The sequence below is a fragment of the Triturus cristatus genome, chromosome 11 (genome assembly GCF_964204655.1).
Source record: "Triturus cristatus chromosome 11, aTriCri1.1, whole genome shotgun sequence".
In the NCBI taxonomy this organism is placed as follows: Eukaryota; Metazoa; Chordata; class Amphibia; order Caudata; family Salamandridae; genus Triturus; species Triturus cristatus.
In genome coordinates this window covers 743,924,873-743,949,802 of record NC_140594.1, presented here as the reverse complement: position 1 = coordinate 743,949,802, position 24,930 = coordinate 743,924,873, and the positions used below count along the sequence as shown (strand labels likewise).

Genomic DNA, 24,930 nt, shown 5'->3' with positions numbered 1-24,930 from the left:
ACAGTCACTTTTCCCCAGTTGAGCTCTTGGATTCGGACCATTACCTTGTAAACAGAACCGACCTATGTGGGGTATGACCCAAATTGGGGAGGAGATTTTTCGCCGTCTTTCACCCAGACTAATACTGTACCCCGTCGCGTTCCACCCTACATAAGCTCTCAATTCCTCCTTGGGTATAGATGAGTATGCGTCGATATCTCTGCTCATATCGGCAACTCCTTTCATTAAAGCTTTATTATTTGGGCTAGGTCTGATGGAACGCGGTTGTCGCGGGGAGTACGCATCTAGAGCAAAGAGAAACATGGTCTGGAATGCCCATGACGATCCATTGTAACTAAACGGCAGCACTAGATAAGGAATACCCTTATTAATGGTATGTGGCATTAAACCACACACCCAGCAATTGGTTGTATTCATGACTAGTTGGTGCTGGTGTAGGAGCTGAATAAACGAGTTGTTTACAAACTCTGATCGTCTAGCTTGTTCATGTTCAGGCAGAGGGTGAAAAGAGTGTGAGGAGACAGTAGGAGGACGTATAGGCTGTACAGTGGGTGCAATGGGCTCTTGAGAGGAGAAGAATACAAATCCTACAGTAAACACTACCATACTACATAATACAAACAGACATAAAAATACAAAACGTTTGCTCTTCATTATTTTACACATTCTTGCTTTAAAGTTCATTTCCTCAGCGAGTCTCTCCATCTTGAAAAACTCCATCCTCTAATCGTGCCGCTCGCGGCGGGTGAGTATCTTCTGCTAAGGAGTACGCCTGTCAGTCCAGGGAACGCCCCAGACCAACCAGAACCGTTGACCTAACGTCTTCGGCCTGTACCCCAAAGTCTTGGCACCGCGACCCTGCGGCTGAACCCGGATGGTGGTTCGAAAAACAAAAATCAAGAAAGTCCTTCAGATGGGAGAGCTATGATATCAAAAAACAAAAAGGTATGGGAAAGAATATTTATTTGTCCATAGGCCTTGGTCTTAAGTTATAGTGGAAACGGCCAGGTACTGTCTGATCTTGAAACAAGAGTTCAGGCTCTGTGGTGTCCAGTCGAATTGACGGTGGCACAGCTTCTTGTAAAATATCGTCACTTTCCGGTGCTGAAGCTGTGCCTCTTATGCGTGCATCACTGAACGGCACAAAACGAGGTATAGTGTCTGTTTCAGAGTCTGCGATACCCTCCTGGACCCACTGGTCATACGGCAGAGGCAAAGGGATCCTTTTGATGTGGGCGCCGTGGATCCAGTTCTTTTTCCCCTTTACTCGAACAGCTGATCTTGTAGACAGAAGTACGAGATGAGGGCCAATCCAACGGGGCTCATCGTTGCTTTTTCGCTGGAAATTTTTGATGAGCACCCATGTGCCAGGGTCGATAGGGTGTCCTGGAGCTTCAGAGGCCTGGGGGAGAGTATCATGCACCTGTTGGTGTAAAACACGCAATTTAGCCGTCAATTCGTACAAATAATCAAGCAGTACTGGATGTTCGATTTCGCTGAATTTCGTCGGTCTTGGCACACCCCATACATTGGCCGGGCGGCCAAAAATAACCTCGTATGGGCTAAGTCCCACTCGTGAGTGTACGGTCATTCTGGTGGACAGGAGTGCTAGAGGCAGAGCGTCAGGCCATTTAAGACCGGAGCTCGCCTGGATTTTGGCCAGCTTGAGTTTTAGAGCGCCATTGTAGCGCTCTACTAATCCAGCTGATTGGGGGTGATTTGCAGCGTGGAACTTCTGCTTAATCCCCAATAACCTCAAACACATTCTTCATCACTCGACCCACAAATTCACTCCCATTATCACTCCACACCATTCTTGGCATTCCAAACCTAGGGAAAAATTCCTTCACAAGGGCTTTGGCTGTGGATAGAGCAGTGTTGTCTTTTAGAGGATATGCCTCTATCCATTTTGAAAAAGCGCAGACAACCACCAATACATATTTCAGGTTGTTGCACCTTTCCATGTGGATAAAATCTAGCTGCAAAACTTCAAATGGATATGATGGAGGCGCAAAATGACCAGCTGGAGTTGGGGTTCCCCTACCAGGGTTGTATTTCAAGCATACCATACAATTCTTGACCACATTCTCTGCACACTTGGGAATTCCAGCATTCTGCCATACTGGAGCCAACAACTTAGAGATTCCTTTCATACCGATATGTGCCATTCCATGTGCCATAGTAACCACTGGAAGCACATATGCATCAGGTAACAACCATCGCCTATGTTCTGACAGATCAATCCAACAACCATTCTCGTCCAACTTACCCGTACTTTCTCTCCACTTGCTCAACTCTTTCTCTGTGGCTTCAGCTTGAAGGGACTTTACACTTTCTATTGTGTTTTCACACATTCCAACATCACCAACCCATCTGGCCGGGCCTGCAACATACATTCGAGTCTTCACATCTTTTGCTGTTTCTTTCGCGACTTCATCAGCAAACGCATTACCACGACCAACATCATCAGTGATTTTCTTGTGCGCACTGCATTTCATAATCGCAACTTGTAACGGTAGGGTCAGCGACTCAAGGAGATCATTCACCAACTTGCCATTCTGAATCTTAGCTCCATGCGAAGTCAGGAACCCACGTTCTTTCCACAATCGCCCAAAACTATGAGCCACGCCAAAGGCGTACTGGCTATCCGTATATATGTTCACTTTCATTCCTTCAGACAACACGCATGCTCTCGTAAGGGCAATCAATTCTGCTGCTTGAGCCGAATTTTGTGGCACACGTGCAGTTTCAACAATCGTGTGCAAAGTCGTGATAGCATATGCAGCAGTCGTATCACCATTCGGAAGCTTGAAACACGAACCGTCCACCCATAAAGTACCATCACACTCAGTCAGGGGAGTATCTTTAAGATCTACTCTCCCTTTTGTCTCTTCTTCTGTTCTGAACAGACAATCATGTTGCTCAATCTCATCTAGGTCTGCTGGAATTGGTAATAGTGTAGCTGGATTCAACGTGTTGCATCTCTTTATGTGTATATGATTTGCTAACAGTGTCAGCTCATATCCAGATAATCGCGCACTAGTTAAGTGTTGTGTCTTGGTCCTGTTTAACAATGTGTCCACAGCATGTGGAACCATAACAATCAATGTATTATCCATTACTAGGCCAGCAGACTGTCGAATAGACATAGCTGCAGCGGCTGTGGCTCTCAGACAACTTGGCAATGCCCTCGCTACCGGGTCCAAGGTTGACGAAAAATATGCGCATGGACGCGGTCTGTCGCCAAAAGGCTGTGTTAACACTGATAATGCGCAACCATCTTTTTCATGAACATACAATGTAAAAGGCTTGCTGTAGTCAGGGGTACCCAACACAGGAGCTGAACACAATGCATTACGCAATTCCAAAAAACTTTTGACACTCTTCAGACCATGGGATAGGATTCGGTGTGTCTTTGCATGTTAATGCTAACAAAGGTTTTGCCAACAAGGAAAAATTGGGAATCCAATGCCTACAGTATGAAGTAATGCCCAAGAAAGCACGCACTTCTCTCTGGGTTCTTGGCACACTCAATTGTGCAATGGCCTGAATTCTCTCTGGGGTCAGTTTCCTTCCCTCCTTCGATAAGAGATGACCTAAGTAGGTCACTTCTTGTCGACAATATTGCAGCTTTGAGAGAGACACTTTGTGATGGAAGGCAGACAAATGACGCAACAATGACAATGTAGCTTCTTTGGAAATCTTTTCAGTATCCGCGGCGATTAGCAAATCGTCAACATACTGAATAAGGATAGCGCCACTGGGTAAAACCAGTGCATCAAGCTGCGCTTTTAAAGCCTGACTGTATATTGATGGACTTTCACAGTAGCCCTGGGGAGCGCGTTTAAAGCGAAAGCTTCGACCTCCTAAACTAAAGCCAAAAATGTCTCTGCTCTCCTCTGCAATTGGGATGCTAAAGAAGGCATTCTTCAGATCGATCACTGAGAACCATGCAGCGGAGGCTGGAATCATAGTTAACAAGGCAGTTATATCAGGGACAACTGGAAACTGTGGCACAACAATCTTATTAACCTCTCTAAGATCAATCACAAATCTAAACAGGTGGCTGTGAAGGGTCCGTTCGTTTTAAGACAGGTAAAACAGGACTATTGCAAACGTTGCCTCTTGTCTCTTCAATTACACCCTTTTTAATCAAATCACTGACAATTGCCAACAATGCTTTCTGACCTTCATTGGAGATCTTGTACTGGGGAATACGTGGCAATCTGACATTGGCTTTTAAAGTGACCACGTATGGTGGTATTTCCAAAAGACCCACATCATTGGGACCAGTAGCCCAAAGGCCATCCGGAAGGGATGACAATTCAGGTGGCATTGCATTTTTAGACAAATACATTGGGGAAATCACTTTCTTACCTAATGTAAGTTGTACTCCTGAGGGAGAACAATATAGTGTTGCATGCAATCTTTTTAGCAAATCTAAGCCTAGCAAATTTTCACCACAACCGGTCGTTAGGATGAGGGGTGCTTTTAACTCGCAAGGTCCAACAGAAAGTGACATAGGACTAGAAATCGGGTTCCTAACTGGGGCACCAGAAAAACCTACTGAAACATTCATTTCGCCAGACAAAGGCGCGCCAGGGAGTTTTGAATGCATAATTGAACTCTTTGCAGCACCAGTATCCAGCAAAAAAGGCTCCGTTACAATTGCTGTAGTTACTTTAACATAGGGTCCGCTCTGATCCACTGGCACTGAAACAACTCCCTCTCTCTGTCTACAGCTGTCCTAGTAATCATTATATTCTACATTGTCATCTTCTGCATAATAATCATTATTGTAGTACTGAGCTGTATTACCAGTCGCGTTGGCTTGCTGATCAAAGCTATTTATGGTATTTTGAGGCGGAAGAGGACGCGTGTTCTGGGGAACATTTCCACGCCCTCTACCTCTAGGAGCTTGCTGACCACCTCTACCTCTTGCGCCATACGCATTACTGTTACGCTGCATTAATTTAGGGCAACTATATTTAAAATGACCTTCCTCTTTGCAATATGAACATTGGTTGGGACCTTCCGGGATTCGTGGTTGATAATACCCATTCATTTGCTGATTATTCTGAAATTGTTGGGGTTGCTGATAGATACCTTGTGCATGACTATAATTATTCTGTCCTCCACGTGGTGGATAAGCCTGCTGCAAGAGGACCTTTGTTTTCAGTTCTTTCGTTTTCTTATCTGTTCCATCTTTCTCGTCTTTATCTCTATTTTCATAATACTGTGCAGTAGCCAGTATTTGCGCTGAAGAGGAAACAGCCCAGGAACTTTGAGTCTTTTAATTTTTTACACAACTCGGGAAGTAGATTCTGCACAAATTTATCAACAAATAACCGTTGGCCACCTTCAGTGCTCATGTCTTGACCACTGTGGTCGATAAACGTTTCTTCAAACCTGGTAAAGAAATCGGACATTGTCTCATCTTTCTTCTGCTTACATGCGGATAGTTTATCCCAATTTACGCGCATCGCAGGCATTATAGTTTTCATGTAGGTAATAATTCGACCAGGGAGTTCTGCTACCAAAGGATCAGGCTTCGCGCCGCCAACTTGTCCAGCGTCTGCAGCAATGATATTAGCCCATGTGTTACCCAATTCTGCAGCGTGATCTACATTACGAATGGATCCCCATAAAGGCTGTGGAACCACATTCCCAAACAACATATCTATGTCAGCCAAATTCATTACACATGATTCTGCAGTTTGTGATAACTCCTTATAATATCCGGTAGGGTTTTTACGGGGGTCAGGCAATGTCTGCTTAAGCGCTAATACTTCAGATCGTTTCCATGGAACATGCACCCAAACACGCTGAAAATGAGCTGGCATAGCAGCAATACCATTAGCGGCATCAGCCGCAACAGCTTCCTTCCATACCGGGGGGACTTCTCTCATAGGGTCTTGTCGAGCTTTTCCCTTTTTCCCCACAGGGAAATCCTGCTCAAACAACGATTGCTGACAATCACCATTTCTGAGGGACAGTAAAGTCGCAACTGCTTTATCTACATTGGGACCCACAATTATACCAGTTTCAAAATCAAATCGCACTCGACACAATTCCTGGGGTTTTGGGTTTGCACCATTATACTCCAATTCCTCACAGAGTAATTCACACATCTTATCAAAGACATACCTCTGTTTTGGGGCATCCCATTGGTGAAAAACGTTAACAACTGATTCCACATTATAGAGTGAAGGGAAACCAATCCACCTACGCGCCAGATGATCTAACACCTCTTTCTCGTCGGGACCAGGCAGCGGACGGCGCAATTGCTTACGCTGTAAACCAGGAGTCGCACTAGATGACCCAAAGAGAGGTGACATTAAACTAGTAACTACATTAGCTAGTCGTTGTCGTGCTGAAGGAGAAGTTGAGGCGAAAACAGGGGGATAGACAGAGGGAAGAAAAACGGATTCAGATACAGGTACCTGGGTAGTGTAAGAAGGAGCGCCAGGGGAAGCCGCTGGCGTGCTAGGCAAAGTCGCAGGAAGCGCGGGGGTAGCAGGTAACAAAACTGGCTGCCCTTGAGAGGGCTGCACTGCAGGGATAGGCGCCAGCTGAGGAGGAGCTGGCGGCTGTGGGAAGGCTTGCGGCATATTTACTGGAGGCTGCACATTTACAAGCTGTGGAGGTGCTGTGGCATTTTGCGCATATGGGGGTGGCGAACTTAGCAAATGGGACATTAGGGAATCTTTCTCTTTCTCTTTTGTCTCATCTTGCACAAGGGGTGACAAAACAGGGTAAAATTTATCAATCCCTAGTTTGCGCTGTCTGTGCAATTGCTCATTCATTTGTTCCTCCTCATTATCTTTAAATTGCACAGCTGCTTGCATCACTGACATACCTCTTTCTCCCTTATTCCTTTTCGCTAGCTTAATTTCCTTCTGTTTGGCTTCCTTTCGCCGTAGGCGGAAAGAATCAAACATCGCCGGCCGGGCTTTCTTTTTAAACAATTTAACTTCCAAATTATCTAAGATATCTGTATCGAAACTACCATTTTGGGGCCATTTTAAAACACCGTCCTTTCTGGTGTATCGGATCCATACTTCATTATATGCAATGGGGCCCACGCCATGTTTTACATAAAGCTCATAAGTTGGAGTTCCAATTGGAGGAACCGGACATGAATCCTCCAACTGGAAATCCCTTCCACAACCCAAACAAAATAATCTTCCAAATACACTAGCACCAGGCATCTTCGCTCACTAGTCTAGTTCCAAACTTCAAAGGATTATCGATTACGATAGTCTCGTGAATACACGAGTCCTCTGGCTTTGGCGTTTGCAAACTCCAAATCAAAAAAATCCCGAAGGATACCAAAAATCCCAAAGGATACCAAACAAACTGGGAGACGCTCCACTTATACTTAACTGAATATCGATGATCGATGGCGTCACCAGAAGACTCCCTCGGTTGTTTCGCTCTACCAAAATCTTCAAGGGTCCAAAACAGGGCGATTAATCAGGGCAGCAGTCCTTCGTAGCCGTCGGTACGCGGAGAACCTCGCAGAAAAGACCTTCGGACCACGTCGACATGCAGGGGTCGATGAAGTGGCGGCCTCCCTCCAGAATTTCCTCACGAACCTCTGGCTTGGACCGGTACCGCTGAAATCGTCCCGAGTTGGGCGCCAACTGAAGTACTGGGAATTTTAAGCCCAGCGGTGCAGGGGAACACACCCTATGACTTCGGGTTCTTCCTGTTTCAGACCTACAGAAACACAGAGTCTTCTGGGTGAAGTTAAAGATCAGTTTATTGGCTGCAGACCAATTACAGGCATCCTAGAAGTACAACAGCGTGTATGTTCTCAGGAGACTGCTAAAAGTTACAGAGACGGGCTTCTCCTTAAATACAAAATATCATGCTTCAGGCACACATTCCTTGTTTTATGATATGGCCATATAAATGTATACATTACAAAAGAAAAAGGCAGAGTCATGATGACCATCCCGCATTCCAGTTAAGCCAGCCCACAATTATTTACCCAGCAAGGCTCAGATATCAACAGGCCCCAATAAACACGAGCATCTCCTGTTTGGGAAACAAGCCATAAAGCAGGAACAGTCAGGTGTGAAAGAGATTAGCTGGAGGCTCGTGTAGGATGAAAAGGCTTTATGGTGTGTCAAACCCTGATGCTAATCACAGGTGGCCGAAGTACGGGGAGCTCGTGGGACCGGACTGAACTGGGCCAGCGGAGCCAAGCTGCCCAGGTCACAGAGAAGTCAAAGGAAGGCACATGTGCTCTAAAAGGCCCGTATTTGCTTCATGATATGTAGCCTATGTGAGGGCAACCATAAGATGGCCACCGCTCTAAGATGGAACCTACGAAGTCAATGTATAATAACGTATACACAGTGCATTCATAGCTAAAACGTTACACAAAGCACTTGTACATACCGCATTGACCATTCGCGGTTCGCTAATACCGGGATAGACAGGGGTAGGGCCCTGCCTCCTACGCGGTCCAAAATTTTAAAGTACGACAGTCCAATGAACAATTGATTAAAAAAAAAAAAAAAAAAACAGATGGCTTTGCCAATTTGTATACAACAAAATTCATGCGATACCACCAACAGTAGGTGTACGAAAGAAAGAATCCAACTTCCATGAACTAATAATTTCTTTGAACTTTATTCCTGTGTACACATGCAATGATCTTTACATTTATATAAAAAATACTGTAGACCTTCAGCTATTCATAGTGAAGAGGTTGGTCAGGGGGCATGAAAGACAGCACACAGTTTTTTGGACATATATAAAAACACTTCACAGAAAATGAATGCTAAAACAGCAATTTTTTTCCTCTGCTTACAAATCATTGAAAATGCAGTACATTAGAAAAAATGTAGTTTGTCAGTGAAGTTCAATGAACAATTCTACACAGGTAAGCCAGGTTTTCTTTAAAGAAGCACTGACAAATATGAAAACACTACAGAATTGAAACATTTGTAAATTCCAAGAAAATCGCAGAAACTCAACTCAAGACTGTGGGAGAAATGTAAAACATATCTTAACATTTTAACAAACACAAAAAAGGTAGCAGGAAAATACTCCTCTTCCTGAAAAGGATCTGCGTGTTCTTTAAGGTTTGATAATCTGGCCCATAAAGAGTACAGCACCTAAGAGAAATAACAAAAATAGTTACTGTTGAGTGAAATATTGTACTCCTTGTCGAAAGATCTCTAGCATTAACAGCCCAATGAAATGACCAAGATCCTTCTCATTTTAATTAAAATACGCCAATTTCACAGAAGCGATTTACCGTTTCTTCATTGTTAATGCTCCAGATGGCCTTGAGAGGGCCTGACAGAGATGGGAGTCCTGGGTAGGGGATCTGGATGAGGACAACTGGAGGGGACATGCATGGTGCCCAGGGAACTGGCTCTCTCAACATGGCTGCGAATGGTACAATTCAACCACTCACATGCCACATATCTTATTCCAAGATGCCTACACCATGTATGCCAAGATGCGCAGATGTGTGCTTGCTGCACATTCCCCCAAGGCTGATTTTTTCCATATTGCCTGGGAGTGCCCTGTCCTGAAGCCCTTTTGGGAGGAGATGGGTCACACGTTATCTGCTGTCTTAACTCGCCCCCTGGAACTCATGCCCCATATTTAATTACTAGGGCTAATGGAGCAGGTGGGGGGACCGAGAGAGGAGTGTGCCTTCCTAGGCACAGCATGTTTGGTTGCCAAGCAAGATGTGTCCCATGTCTGGAAGAAAAAACAACCACCGACTTAGAGGTTGGCGGGCAAGAGTAGATTGGTGCACACACTAGGAGAAGCCAATTTTTGATGCTGTGGTTACCCGCAGATGCATGTCGGAAATGGGGGAAATGGTGGGACTATTATGGCATAACTATATGATGCAGTGTTGTTACCCAAGGTTGGTGCTGGAGCGGGTTACACAGCCGTATCTGTATGTGAATCAAACATTGTACTATGCTATGCCTTATTTTGCTGCAAAATTTAATATAATGTTGATCATACATTAAACACGCCACTTTCATTAGGGGAAGGCAGTGAAATAACAGTGGGTGTGTTCTCCAACATCTTCCGCCCTTAAGGGGACCAATTGAGAACAGTGGCAGTGATTTGCAACTGATCATCAATTATATGAAGGGGAGATTTTCATCCCAGTTACTGAAAAAATACTAAACCAAGTGCTTACAAAGACAATCATTTTGTCTTTTGTGCAGTAAAAAGGGTTTTGTAAGCTTCAGTAAGACACACAAAACCAGCACCACCTGGCTGCAGAAATGCACAATTTACTCAACCAAAAAAAAGACTAAATAGACCAAAGATGAGATTTGTTATGCTTGTAACAGTTGACATCTGTTCCAACATGGAGAAAGGAGAGTGCAAGAGGCCCATGTCCAAGGAATTGCTGGTGCCATATGGGCGAAAAGGCACAACTAGTACAATTGAAAAAGAGATAAAAGTGCATGGGTCAAGAGGGCACAGGTGGGAGACGTAGGGAGAGTCATAGGCTACATGGATGCTGGAGGACCCGGGAGGTGGGAGCAGGAAAGTAGAGGTACGAGAGAATAGAGTGGGCAGTTAGCAGGCTAAGACATGGGCAGTTAGCAGGCTAAGACATGGGCAGTTAGCAGGCTAAGACATTGGAAGCGCAGGCTGGTGGGGACTGGGTTTGAGGGTGTAAAGGGAAAATAAGTTCATATGGCAGTAGAGCATGGGGGCTACTAGGCAGGGAGACATGGCAAAGGCGGCACAGGAAACAAAACAAAAGTACAGTATGCCGCGGGCTATGGGGGGGGGGGCAGTGTTTAAATATGATTTCCATAATCAAGTCCTCAAGAGACCACAGCCTTCAGCACCATTTTGTTGGTATCTATTTGATGCATCAGAAAAATTATCCTAAGAACTTGTTGTGTGTTTCTTACATTGTCCATTGTTGTTTTCTCTAGGTTAGCCTGATTATGCAAGTTGTAGGCTGCTCTTGTTTTGGGCAAGTTACTAAATATCACACATGCTTATGTGCCACACTATTTTCACACAGAACCAGCACTTTTTTTTTTAACTTTATTCTTTTCCTGGGCTTTAGTCTGAACAGACTAGGCAAGGTCAAACATTGTCCCTTGTTATTCTCTCTGGTCAGACACTAGCACCTAGCCATAATAAAAGAATGCAGCTGCTGTTGACTAAACCCATATCGTCATAACTGAGGACAGGGGTTCTGAAAACAAACACACAGTGAAGGTCCTTGAGACAAGAGTGCTGCATCAGCAGAGATGTAGAACATCCACCTATGCATGCTAAGGTACAGGGTCCGCCCCTCAACCCAGAGATTTATAATTTATAACCACTTAGCTTCAGTAGTACAGGAGGGTTTAGGCAGAACTGTCAGATAACAGGATAGGTCTCTTTATTGTATATGGTTTATTAATAATACTGCTGACATTATTGACATGTATTTGTTTTCCAATTGTGGCACAATTATTACATTTTAGAGCACAATAGTTTAAATAAACATTCTAAACTTCCTTTGTGTCTCTTTTCTATTTACTTTGGACAAATAGGAGTTTGAGAATGAAAGGGTGTCTCCCGTTACCGCGATCCCGGAGAGGGTCAGGAGTGTTGTGTTCCAGGGGGCCAAATCACTCATCTCTCTGGAAAAGTTTGGAGGGCAAGAAGGCACTATAGCTATTCAGACTCGGGTTCTTAGATACTGATGTGTTATGTTGATTAATACGTTACATACTGATGTTCTATGGTCCAATCATAATTCTGATCCAGAGTAGAATCCCTGCAACATAGTGCCGTCAATGTTTGCTTAGGTTCTTATTTGCGAGAACCTTGAGTATTGCTTGTGCTTTTCCACAATACCCTTGCACCTTTTACCAGAGACCTCCATTGTGTTGGGGATTAATCCTCCACAGTGTTTACGAAGAACCAAATGATGTTCTTTCAGGCTTGAATATTAAAAGGTTACAACCCAATTTGTGTTACACTTCGAATCCATCTTTGTTTAATGGTGCAACCAGTAAATATTGCGGCCAACTATCGATCGGCAGTCTATGAACATTCAGCACAACACAGAGTCCCTATTGCAGGGGCTCCTGTAATCTATGCAGTAGAAGAGGATGCTGCATACTGCTCTGAAGCATTTTATTCTTGGGTCACATTTCCAGCTGTGGACGCGAATACTAATACTTTCCATGAATATACTGTTGCGCAGGAACCCGCTGCTTATAGACCAATGCACTTGTTGAGTTTCCTCTTACTGACTGGGAATACCAGACTTGGTTTAATGATGCCCTTCCCCATTTATCTGGAGAAGTTCGAATGGGCCCCCTCAGTAAAGAGAGGGCTACTTAGCCAGCATTAGCTGGATATACACTGTACCCTGATTTTGTTAATCTAAATCTTGTGCAAACCCGAGCTTTGTACAATAGTGTGTGTCTCATATACAGGCACCTGACTCAGATTATTTCACGTACCTTGTTAGCAGGCTCAGCTAGAATTGGCCTGCAAGGGCAAGCTCAGTTGCCTGTAGTGCCAGTTATTAGTTCTGTTAATTGTTCATTCAGTCATGGGCAAAAGACCCCCCTAATCATGAGCAAATTCCATTTCCTATCGCCGCCCCCCCCCTCCCCCCCCCAACAAAAACAAAAAAACACCAACTTGAAGCTGTGTTTCTCCTTACAAGACCACAAGACCACAAGACAGGCACAAAATTCTGACTGTGCTTATCCACTGGAATGGTTTTCACTCTTATAGACAAACATCTGGGGGACAATTTTTGCCACAGTCTATACCATCTTTTATGGCACTCCTGTGATGTCAGTTTTACCAAACATTCTCAAACAAACAGATACAGAATGAACATGGGGAAGGTCCTATTGTAGATTTGGGGATGGAATTCACAGGTAATTTTCCAGTAGTCCCCCAAATGATTCTTTAAAGGTGAAGTAGCATCTCTGGCTATGCACCAGGGACTTAAAGTGGTGGCGGTAGTCTGACACGAACGTGAGTTGCCTATAATTATTGCTAATGTATACATATCTTTGGGACGCAATAATTTGGGAACCAAACCAGCAGTACCACTACTCGGCAAGCTTAGCACTGACAAGGATTCCCAACCAGCCTGTGAGTGTGTTAAAAAAGCATGGGATAAATCTAAACCACAACAGAAAGATAAACCTTGTGGAGGGTCTCCACCGCCAGAGTCCTCTGAAAGCCGATACAACTTTTCTGATTGCACTAAGATCAAGACTCTAGACAGGTATCATGTTCCTAATTCACATTCTACTTGTTCCTTTCAGGAATCGTCTGATCAGTGGTATAAAAGAGGAGAACTATCAGAACGCTGACAAGAGCATGTGAAACAAAAATAAAGAACCAAAATGCACGGCTGACGATAAGATAAAGAAGGAGGATAGAACACCTCAATATTTAGCCCAATTTCAGAAAAAGAAAGTTGCGGCTTTGACTACTAAGTAAGCCACTAACAGTGAGAACCCTCCTCTTGAACAAGAGCTCGGCGGGGACTCCTCAACAGTGCGCCAGAAGTCACCACAGCACGCCAAAATCGCCAGGAGTTTCTGGTAGCAAAAGCAAACTTTGTTACAGTTGAGACCACGGATACACTCGTGCCTCCCCCCTCCCCCTCAGATAGATTATATCCATTAGCTATTCAAATAGGTGATGTTAGATGCACCATTAAAGCAATATTTTGGGTATATTTGACTTTATCCAAGGACATCCTGTTGGCTGAGGTAGATTGACCCCCTACCAATTTGTACTTGCATCCCCAAAAGGAGAGGATGTGATTCATCCTTTCTTTTCGGTCCTCGTTCCTGACAAAGTCAAACATGCTTATGCAGCCGAATGGGCGCTTGATTTAGCCCATGCACTTTACCACAATCATGTTGGCTGGTATAAGGATTCTCCTCATCATATCATACCCATAAGATGCAACCTGCAAGTGCAGCACCAATATCCCTTTAAATAGGACGTTAAAGCACCTGTTAAAGGAAATCTCTTCCAATTGCAGTACAAGGGAGCAAATGAACCATGTCTTTCTCAGATGAATAATCCTCTGTTTCTGGTTTTAAAACGGGATCATTCTTATCGCATTGTCTTAGTCTATAAACATTTAAATAGTCACTGATTCACACTTGCAGTGCAAAATACGCATAGTACGGCACTCATTAACAATGTGGTCCTTAAAAAATACAAAACCACATTGGACATTTCCAATGGTTTTTTTCCAGTCACAATTTGGCTCCTGAAAGCAGAGATTGAATCGCTTTTAGCGCCTTTGGATTGCAAATGCAATATGCACGAATTCCTATGAGCTATAAGAATAGTCCAGGTATTTTCTCTGCTTATATTATGTTGATTCTTCATGAACTTGACCCCTACACACGGTCTTTCGTAGATGAGATCTACTTAACGGACAATTAATTGAATCCCCACCTAGCCAGATTAGACCGCATTATAATGGTATTTGCTGAGCTTGGGTAAAAGTTTAACTTAAAGAAATGTAATATAGCTTTTTTGAGTGTCCTTTTCCTAGGCTATGAACTTACACATGAAGGTAAGAGCCTAGCCTCTCATTTTGTGGACAGATGTGGACAATTGCAGCCTCCAAACACATTAAAAAAACTGCAGTCCCTGTGGGGTTTCTGAACTTTGGCAGGACGTACATCCGACTATGCACAATGCATACAACCTCTTTTTGAATTAATAAACCCTGATTTTTCCACTAAATATTGGACATTGGAATACACAGATCATTATAATCTGATCTGCTTTAAACAGGTCACTTCCATACACATGTCAAAACCATGAACCTGGTAATCTGTATTTTACCAGGAGCAATTAAATTTACTTACATCACCTTTAGTGAAAGTGCCTATAGCACATACATTGCATTTATATTCTAGTGTGGGAATGCGTCTTTCTTCCTTTGAGAAAATACTGACTGCTGTGCAGATGGCTTTCCTTAAAGAATGGCCACTTGATCAAGGGAAACACATTGTCATTACTGCAGTGACAGTCTTAAAGGCTGTCACCAAAGTTGGCATTCCAAACGCTGAAGCCCTCCATCCTAGATGGATACAATAGGCTACTTCCTTAACAGCTGTTGATGTGAACTTTGTCTTTCATCCTTCTTTGAAGACGCAAGAATTTCTATAGTACGAGCATGTTACCCTCTACTGTTCTGCCTCTCGATCAGTATAAATCTATTATTTACACTGATGGTTCAGCTCAACCTTCTATAGGTTCTAAGTAGCAATACTCTGCAGCATGTGCCATTGGTATTGGTGCAATGTTGGATAGTGTATTCCGACCTAAAATTACTTGCACGTAGTCTTTGGGTGATTGCACTGTGCAGTTGAGTGAACTGAAGGCTTTGCTTCTTGTTATTGAATGTAAGGATCCTGAATTCCCCACACCTATTGTGTGTGATTCACATTACAGTGTACAGTCCTTTAATGATGATCTACATTATTGGCAACTGTGAGAAGTTGGCCTGGCATATGCTGGTCACTAGTCAAAGTGGCCACCTTGCACCAGTTCAATTCGACTCTTATGGTAGATAGGTTTAAGACAACCTTTTAAAGAAAGCTATCCTAGTGGTAGCTGTGGAGAGCAGCCTTCAGGCTAAGTCTCTGAGGAATGTAAAGCAGCTTGTTTTACCTTATAATCTCTTGAATTACCAAATGAAAGGAAAGGACACCACACAGGTATATATATCAAATATATATGTATTTATTACTAGACACACTCTACTAATCTCTTTATGAGATTAGAAGTCAGGAACATATGCAAATATCAACGTTTCACAATAAGTTAAGCACAAATATGGCTGGGGCCCTAGGGGCGTACCAGACCATATACTAAAAAAAGAGGTTTAGGAATGTCGACTTGCAAGGGGACAAGGCCTAGGGCCTGTAGAATCGCTGGGGCCTCACTAATCCACCCAAGGCAGGTAAGTAAAGGACCCACGGGAGACACGTACAGTCTGAACACAGCCGCGGGTTCCCTATTGGTTTCAATGGAGCAAGTCGCGGTTGGAATTTTAAAGTTTTAGGGTACTTCTAGAGAGACTACAAGCAAGCCACTTACAAGGTAAGTAGTTCGAGGGCCAACACCCACAGGAGCACCGGAGTGCACGAGTTACCTCACCCAGGGAAGCCGGGTGCATAGGTTTCTTTTGGTGTCGGGTAGCATCGTCGTTTTCAATGGAAGCCGAAGAAGTTTTGCTGCTTGCGAAAACTGAAGAAGTATCCGGTGGAATCCAAGGCTGGATTCAGGATGAAAGACCTGAAAGCAGAAGGGACAGTGTTCACAGTCACTTGCCAGTGACCCGGGGCCAGGAAGAAGTCTGGTGATTTCAGGTGATCAAGAGTGTTTTGACTCTTCAGCCACGAGGTCCAGGAGGTGTCGACGATGACCAGGAGCTGGATTTGGAGTGTCCCACGAAGTCTGCTTACTGAGGTGTCGGCAACCGGATTGGAGCCAACAAGCCTTGGCAACACCAAGTCTTGTGGAAAGTGAAGAAAGTCAGCGGTGCAGACCAGCAAGGTCTGAGGGACTCACCCAGCGAGGGTAAGTCAGGGCAGGCCTGGAGCAACCAGGGGAGCCCTTTGGTTCGATGAGAAAGTCTTCAGGGGACCCACAAGCCAGCCGGCAAGGGATCGCGAAGACGCCTTGTGAGGATTCGCTTCACAGGAGCTCACGGTCACTCTGGATGAGGTACGCCTCTGATTTTCGAAGGAAATCATGCTGGAGGCTGTGGTCCAATGCACAAGTTCGTAGAACATCGTGAAGGGGTAGCACTCAACAATAGTGCACGCTACCCGGGTATTGCTGTTCCTCGTCACTCGTGGTGTCCACTCGCCTCAGCTTTGCTGGGGACTCACAATGGCTGTCGAGAAGTCCGGAAATCCACTTGCGGGGCTGCAGGGACTTCGGACTCCAGCGGGAGCGGGAACGTTGGTGACCGTTGATTCAAGTTTTTGGTGCCTGCCAAGCAGGGGAGTCACTCCTTGACTCCAAGGGAGATTCTTCTGTCTTCCAAAGGTAGTGGCCAGGATTCTTTTTGTAGAGCGTCGTCCAGGGATATCTGATTTGCAATGGCAAGGTTTCCTTATCTTATACTAAAGGAAAGGGAGGGACTAGCTCTATGACCACTCCTTGGGAGGCTCAGGGGAGTGGGTGGTTACACCCACTTCCCTTTGTCCAGTTTCATGCCAGAGCAGGGGCAGGTAGCCCCTGAACTGGTTTGAGCTGGCATATGCACAGAGGAGCCTCCTGCTCCCCCAGTGCAGGACTTCCAAGCACTCTAGGAGTGCACCCACCCAGCCCCAATACACTAAATCCTGTCTGGAAGGTGGTTACACCGCCCTGTGACAGGATGCCTATTGTTGGGCCTTCTCCACTGCGAGTTTCAGTCAGCAGCAGGAGGGCAGCCCAGTGTCTGTGCTGGTGGCATCCATTTTGTGACGCCAGGCGCTTTCAGATTTCTACCGTGTTTGCACAGTAGGTACATGTCTATCCCTCTAGAGGGGTGGGATCATACTCCCACACCAGTTACTGGTGTGGGGGTATGATTCCAAGGCGTTTGACACCAAACACGACATGTTTTGATGCAGCCATCCCAAAGTTAGCATTTTCCGCTAGGTTATAATGCACTTAAGAGTATGTTTTAACCGCATCCACAAACAGCCACAGAGAATAGACTCTGCCAGCTGCAGAGGGGTCCTGCTCATGCAGAGGCACCCCCTCACATTGTAAACCAAGCACCCTGCCCTCAGGATTGATAGGGCCTGCCTTAGGGGTGACTGATAGGTTTATATGTGTGTGTAAGGTGAGATATAGAGAACCTATACCTCAGTGAGGAGTGCTAACACTACCTCACCCAGGCTGCAATAGCAGGCCTGTGGTGTCAGATTTAGTCTGCTTCCCAGGGGTGGCATAATACATGCTTCAGCCCCTGGTAGGCCTGTGAAGTACCTATGCCCTTGGTACCGAAGGTACCATATACTAGGGGCTCATAAGGTACCACAGTATCCAATCACTAGTGCATCTACTATGCACTCCAAGTTGTTTAGAGAGATCAGAGACTGGGGTCCTGATTAGCAGGGACCCAGCAAGACTATAGCCAGATACCAGTGTTATCAGAAAAAAAGTGGGGGCAACATAAGTGCAGATCCTACTCTCCTACAGCAACAAAATGGATTTAGAGATTCTAAAGGTAGCATAATCCAGCACAACACACTTAGGTTAAAGTGGAACCCCTCAAAGCCAGGTTGCCACAGACTCATGTCAAATATATGTTGAGTAATCAACGCGTTGGAGCACATGCTGTAGGGAATTCGGACTAATGAAGTAGCCAACTCTGAAGTCACCAGAGCTACAGTAGAAGCAATTACATGCTATAAAACTTGTATTGATTACGATATCTTGGCTTAAGTGAATGCAATTTAAAACCAGCACCCTTTTACCAAAGGGTTTTCCTTCTAAATACTCATCATTAAATTACCAAAATGTTCCAATTTGTAACAATTCTTGGGATTGGCAATCACTTGATTCCCAACCAAGACCACAGGCTTGCTCTGGTGGGCTGCACATGAACCTATTACTTCAGCACATGTTGGAGGACACAATTTAGCTGCTGCTGCAATGTATTGGTGGCAAGGTATAGTCCAACAGACAAAACAAGCATTTGCAATGCAATAGGTCTCGCATTTACGTGAGTTTGGGCTATTGACATTGTAAATGACAATGCCTTGTATTTTTGTTTTTAAAACCTAAATAAAAGGCATTGTCATTTACAATGTCAATATTTTAAACTCACGTACATGCGAGACCTATTGCATTGCAAATGCTTGTTGCATCTCTCGTGACATCTTGACTTGTCCAGCTGTAGGACCCCACTTGGCAGAGGGACACAGGAAAAGGAATTTAGGGCTGTAGTTAAATTTCAGGTCAAGATTCAATAGAAATTTGATACATCCTGCGAGTGAAGAATATACGGGCTGTTGCTTGGTCGACACACCTTATTTGAAAGTTTAAAATAAAGGATCCTCTGCATAGTTCTGATAAAAGAAAGGTCAAGAGGCAAGGACATCATTAGTCATAGGATCCGATTAATCCTTTCCCTGTGTGGGAGCTGGTGTAATCTGCGCCTTGAACAATAAACAGAATGCAAGAGCTGCACAACTGCGATTCCAAGAAACAAAATACGTGTATTAATAGAGCACATAACTTATGAGCTATTTAGCCACTTTATTTATTTATTTATTTTTTAATTAGTCGGGCACGTGGCAGAAATGTATAAAATTGTAAGAGGTTTTTGCTACTATCCTTGCCAATGGAAACCTGCGAAGGGCCAAATTACGTAAACTACCTTGTCGGTGCAGAGTTAAAATCCGTACGATATATTGCGACCTATTTTCCTCCCACTTAACTCCACAAAGTTCTTCCATCGACAAGTTAGCCAGGGGCTAACAGCGATGCAGCAGGTACAGCAGGTGCAGTGGCACCGGCGCCCGGAAGTCCGATCAGCCACCTGAACCCTGTTTACTGCTACTTTTGCTTCCCAAACAGCACCATGGTGTTGTAAATTGAAACAACGATGTGATTAAGCATTTACTAAAGACATTAGTTCCTCTGTTATAGATCGTGTTTACTCTGCTATGTTGACCGAAGCTCGGACTCCATTTTGTATTGTCATGCCTCCACGTGTTCCTCACGAGAAGAGTCCAACCTCTGTATTAGTTGCTCTCGTAATCTGCCTAGTAACAGTCTATAAATAGCTCCTTTGTCCATCTGGCGCATGCCCAGACTTGACCACATCTGTTATCAGTTAGCCTTACTTGACCATGTCCTCGCGGGCTCAAGGAGTGCGTTAGCTCCGCCCACCTATTGATTCAGTATCGAAAATGACCATAAATGGTAATGTTCTTCGTCTTCATGTTGTATCCACCCACTTAGGAGCCCCTCTACTGTGTATAAAAGGGGACCATGTACGAATGTTCTTTGTGCTACTCTATGCAATACTGAAGAGTGTTGTGTGGATTGTAGGACCACCCTTAAGGGTTAATAAATGCTGTCTTTGTACTTTACAGTTTCCGTGCCAACTTCCTTATAGATTCCATTACAGGAGAGCGAACCCTTGTGTCCTGCGGGCCTAGCTGGGGCCTGTATTCATCAATTGGCGCCCGTCACGTGGGGCTCATCGGCGACTCGGATGCTCGAAGGATTGGTCGCGACGAAGGTGAGGAATTGGGCCGGGGACGTGATCACTGCCAGCGGCGTCTTAGCCCTGGCATCCCAAGGTTTTTTTCTTCCTTCCCTTCCGAGCTGACCGTCTGGGTGGCGCCGGTCCTCGACTGAGACCTCTTCTGTCGGTCTTGCCGTGAAAGCCGTTTGGGCGATTGTGGAGCTTGGCAGTTGGAATCTGGACTCTTGATTGGTAAAAACCGGTGTACAGTACTTGCTCCGAGTTTTTGAAGCCTGATCTGGCTATTTGAGTTTGATTTGTGATGACTAGTCATATTTTGGATTTGTCTTTGTGAATATATATGCGTTGCAACACATATAGGCAGGTAATGTGGAGAGATTTCTCCAGAGCTGTGTAACTTTGAACGGCGCAACGATTAAGTGCCATTTTTTATAATATTGCATATTTTGCATTATTTCTGAGCATGCCTGCTTTCAGCGCACTCCGTAAGTGGTGCTGCTGTTTTGGAAACCGGTTGAACCTCGAGGAATCTGCTCCAGCTCCCCCAGAGGGGACGCCTAATAGGGATATGTACGTGAAGCATGGTCTTTCTTCCATAATGTACAGCACAGTATGGAGGAAATATACGAAAAAAGATCCTGAGTTGCGATGGCCTTTGTATGGATCGTTTGATATACGTGAGATTGAGTATGTGGAACAGTGTATGTGTAAGCGGCGTGCCCGTCAGGATATGTTTGAGTGTGTGCGGTTGTGGGTGAAGGAGGTGCGTGAGCGAGAGAAGCGCGAGAAAGCGCTGTTTGATAAAGAACAACGGAAGAATGATCATGTGCGAGCACAGGAAGCGAAGCGCCGGGAGGATAGAGAGCAGACGGACAGGCAAGAGAAGGAGCGTCGGCTACAAGTTTCGGGTCAATACGTTGTTCGACAGCCACTTTATCCTGTCCTTAATAATCTTGATGATGATTTTTCTTTACTAGATCGCCCTCCGCCCCCTTATGTCGGCGCATCTGCTCCGAGGCCGCAAGATTCTGGCCCAGGTCCGGGTAAGGTAGATACGCGGTCCATGTTATCGGCCGAGCATATGGCTGAGCTTCGGAAACTTTCCCTCCGTGCACTTAAGGGCAAGATGTCTAGGGAGGAGTTGCTCCATACTTGGGGGTCGTGGCAAGATAGAGAAAGGGTGTATTTTCTGGCTCATTTCGCTGAGGAAGTGATTGCTGCTTTCCGAAAATATTCTAGTGTCTTTGAGCCTGACGATGTGACATCGGTTGCTAAAGCATTGCATGATGGTGTTTTTTCTCCCCCTAAGGCTCCTGAGGCGGCTCGGCGGCTGTTCGCCTTGCGGGACGAGGTGCTGGCCCTTAGAGAGAAAGCGCGCCAACAAACGGAGGAGGAGAAGCAGTCGGATTCGTGCACGGCAGAGGGCCCCTCATCCACCTCCCAGTCAGATAAGGATGACGTAGTGCATGTTAAACCAATGCGAGAGGCAGCGCCTTTGTATGTTCCTCCTAAGGGAGCAGGGACTAGCTCGGACATTACCTCCGCCGATGCTAAGGGATATTTCGTGTATAATTGGGTTTACACTCCGTGGCATAGGGCTGATGTTATGGCATTGAAGAATGCGCTGCCCGACCCCCGTAAGAATCCAGCGGCCTTCTATGAAGAAGTCGAGGGGGCCTTGAATTCTTGCGTTATGACTTTAGCAGATATAGACCTGTTCTTTGGCCTTATTCTACCACCGGATATGTGGCGATCTGTACGAAAGGTAGATGATATAGTTGCCTTTAAGGCCCGGTGGTCTGACCTTGAGGATGAGGATAGGGAGCGGAAGCCCGCGCAGAAACCGCCGCAGAGTATTTTAGATCTCCCTGCTGCTATTGTGACTAAGTTGAAGACGATTATCCCCCCTAAAAAGATTGACTGGAATATGTTAGCTGCATGTAAACAGAAAGTTGACGAGTCGGTGGCGGACTTCTTTACGCGCTTTGAGGAGACGTTTCATGATTTTAGCGGACAGTCGCTTACCGACGATACGGGACGCCACCTTTTTGCGGATAAATATGTGGCTAATCTGCTGCCGGCAGTTGCGGCCCGTCTAAAAGCGAGTGAAAGTTCTTGGTCCTCCGCTACGCCGACGGCCCTCCTGACTATCGCTCAGTATTATGAGCGTCAGGAGCAAGAAGCAAAGGGCCAGGAGGAAAAGAAATCGAAAGATTTGAAAACAAAGGTGATGTTGGCGCAAGTCTATGGCCCGCCTCGACGAGGTAGTAATAGAGGTAGGGGAGGATCTTATGGTCCTCCCACGGGCCGGTCTGATTTGAATAGGAATCAATGTGCGTATTGTAAGCAATCGGGTCATTGGGCTAGGGACTGCCCGGTGTTGCATGCATCGCGCCAGGGGCATACCCATGGTGGCCCACGAGGTAGAGGGGGTTTCTCGAACTTTCGAGGGAATTCTAACGAACAGGCTCGTCTTGAGTCTGCTGGGCAGCACCGAGATAGATCAAATGTTTTCGATCGCCAGCACCAGTATCAAGCGTCAGGAGTTGACCGGTCGGGGTACCATGACTCTCAGCATGCATAGGATTGCGTTGGATGGGGGTTAGAATCAGTTGAGGTGCCGGTCGATCAGAAGGGCCCTTATGTATCGGCTGAGGTTTTGGGCTCTACTGATCAGTTCCTAGTGGATACTGGAGCGACACGTAGTGCGCTATCTAAGCAATTGGTTCCGGGGGCTCCCCCATCCGGCTTAATGGTCACATCGGTAGGGTTTGATGGTACACTCTCCCGAAGCCCTCTTTCACAGCCCCTCATGTTTAAGGTTGATTCTTTTTCTGCACCCTGTCCGTTTCTGCTTGCCCCGTACACACCGGACAATATTATGGGTCTTGATATGTTAAAGCACTTTAGGGCTACTATCCGCTGCTCCCCTGCTGGTGTGCGAGTAATATTGAATGACAATTACCCCCGATCTGAACGCATGTGTGCGATGTCGGAGGATGCGCTGTTAGCTACCCTCCCTCATGCTTTGTGGGCAACTTCGGATACTGATGTGGGACAAATGGTGATTCCGCCGGTCCACATTAGCGTCCAGGAGGGGGCGGTGTTACCACGCCTCCCACAGTACCGTATTTCCCAGGAGGGCGAGGAGGCTCTCATACAGATAGTGCAGGATTTGATAACGGTTGGGGTAGTTGAGGAAGTCCCCTACAACATTTGCAACAGTCCGATTCTTCCCATATTGAAAAAGGATACGGATGCCAGAGTTTATCGGTTCATAATTGATTTGAGAGAAGTGAACAAGATCGTGATACCTCAATACCCAGTGGTTTCCGATATCACGACGTTGCTTACTTTGGTCCCGCCTACGGCGACCATGTTCTCAGTGATTGATTTGAAGAATGCCTTCTTTTCCATTCCCATTCACCCTGATAGCCGATATCTTTTTGGATTTACACTGAATAATAGATCTTATCGTTTCTGTAGGATTCCCCAGGGCTATACAGAAAGCCCTAGTATTTACAGTCAGGCTTTGAAACGACAATTGGATTCCTTTGTCCTGCTCGAGGGGGTCGCCCTCATTCAATATGTGGATGACATCTTGCTGGCGGCTGACACCCTGGAGTTATGTGAAAAAAGTACGTTATCCTTACTTTCCTTTCTAGCGTCCCGCAATCATAAAGTATCTAGGAAGAAGTTGCAATTCTGTAGACCAAAGGTGACTTATCTGGGTCACCTTTTGTCTAAGGAGGGACGTGCACTCACACCGGATCGTATCCAAGTAATTTTGGATACACCGAGACCATCCACACAGAAGGATGTGCGTGCATTTCTGGGCCTTGTTTCTTTTTGTAGGCAGTGGATATTGGGGTTCTCACACATAGCTAAGCCATTGTTAGCTCTCTTGACAAAGGACACGCCTATCCCAATCCCTTGGTCAGATGAGTGTGATACTGCCTTTCAGCAACTACGACAGGCCCTTTGTTCAGCACCAGTGTTAGGGACCCCTGATTATGCAAAACCCTTTTCGTTGTATGTGCATGAGAAAGATGGATGTGCATTGTCAGTTTTAGTGCAGATGCACGGCGACAAGCAGCGCCCCTGTGCATATTTTTCCGCTGTACTTGATCCCGTCGCCCGAGCATTACCAGGGTGTTTTCGCTCGGTTGCGGCGACAGCTGTGTCAATACGCCAAAGCGAGGGAATTGTGTTATCTCACAAGCTGTTGGTATTAGTCCCCCATGCTGTTGATGCCCTGCTTAATCAAACAAAGACGCAGCATTTGACCAGTGCCCGTTTAACGGGATACGAGTTGACGCTTTTGGCTCCTCATATTACGTTGAAAAGGTGCGCAACACTAAACCCGGCAACATTGTTGCCATACCCCGAAACTCAGCCTGAGGCGCGGAAAGCGCATGATTGTATTCTTGTGACTGAGGAACAAACAAAGGGTCGTATTGATCTCCAGGATACGCCCTTTCCAGATGTAGATGGAGAACTGTGGGTGGATGGATCCTGTCTGAAGCTACCAGATGGTACGGCTTCAGCAGCATATGCAATTACCACATTACAAACGATAGTGGAGACAGCACGCATACCACAGAAATCAGCTCAAGCAGCGGAACTGATAGCATTAACACGAGCATGTGAGCTCAGTACAGGATTATGTGTGAATGTTTATACAGATAGCCGCT

General features: G+C 45.5%; 1 protein-coding gene across 2 annotated transcripts in view; it reads right to left on the bottom strand.

Annotated features, from left to right (window-relative positions):
- Positions 1-8,621: 8,621 nt before the first annotated feature.
- SERPINE2 (serpin family E member 2) overlaps positions 8,622-24,930 on the bottom strand; it is a 323,804-nt gene continuing 307,495 nt past the window's right edge. For both annotated transcript variants that reach the window (XM_085634405.1, XM_085634404.1), the window contains one exon: positions 8,622-9,131. In XM_085634405.1, coding sequence (XP_085490531.1) covers positions 9,094-9,131 — 38 coding nt within the window. In that variant the 3' untranslated portion in view covers positions 8,622-9,093. The remainder of the gene's footprint in view (positions 9,132-24,930) is intronic.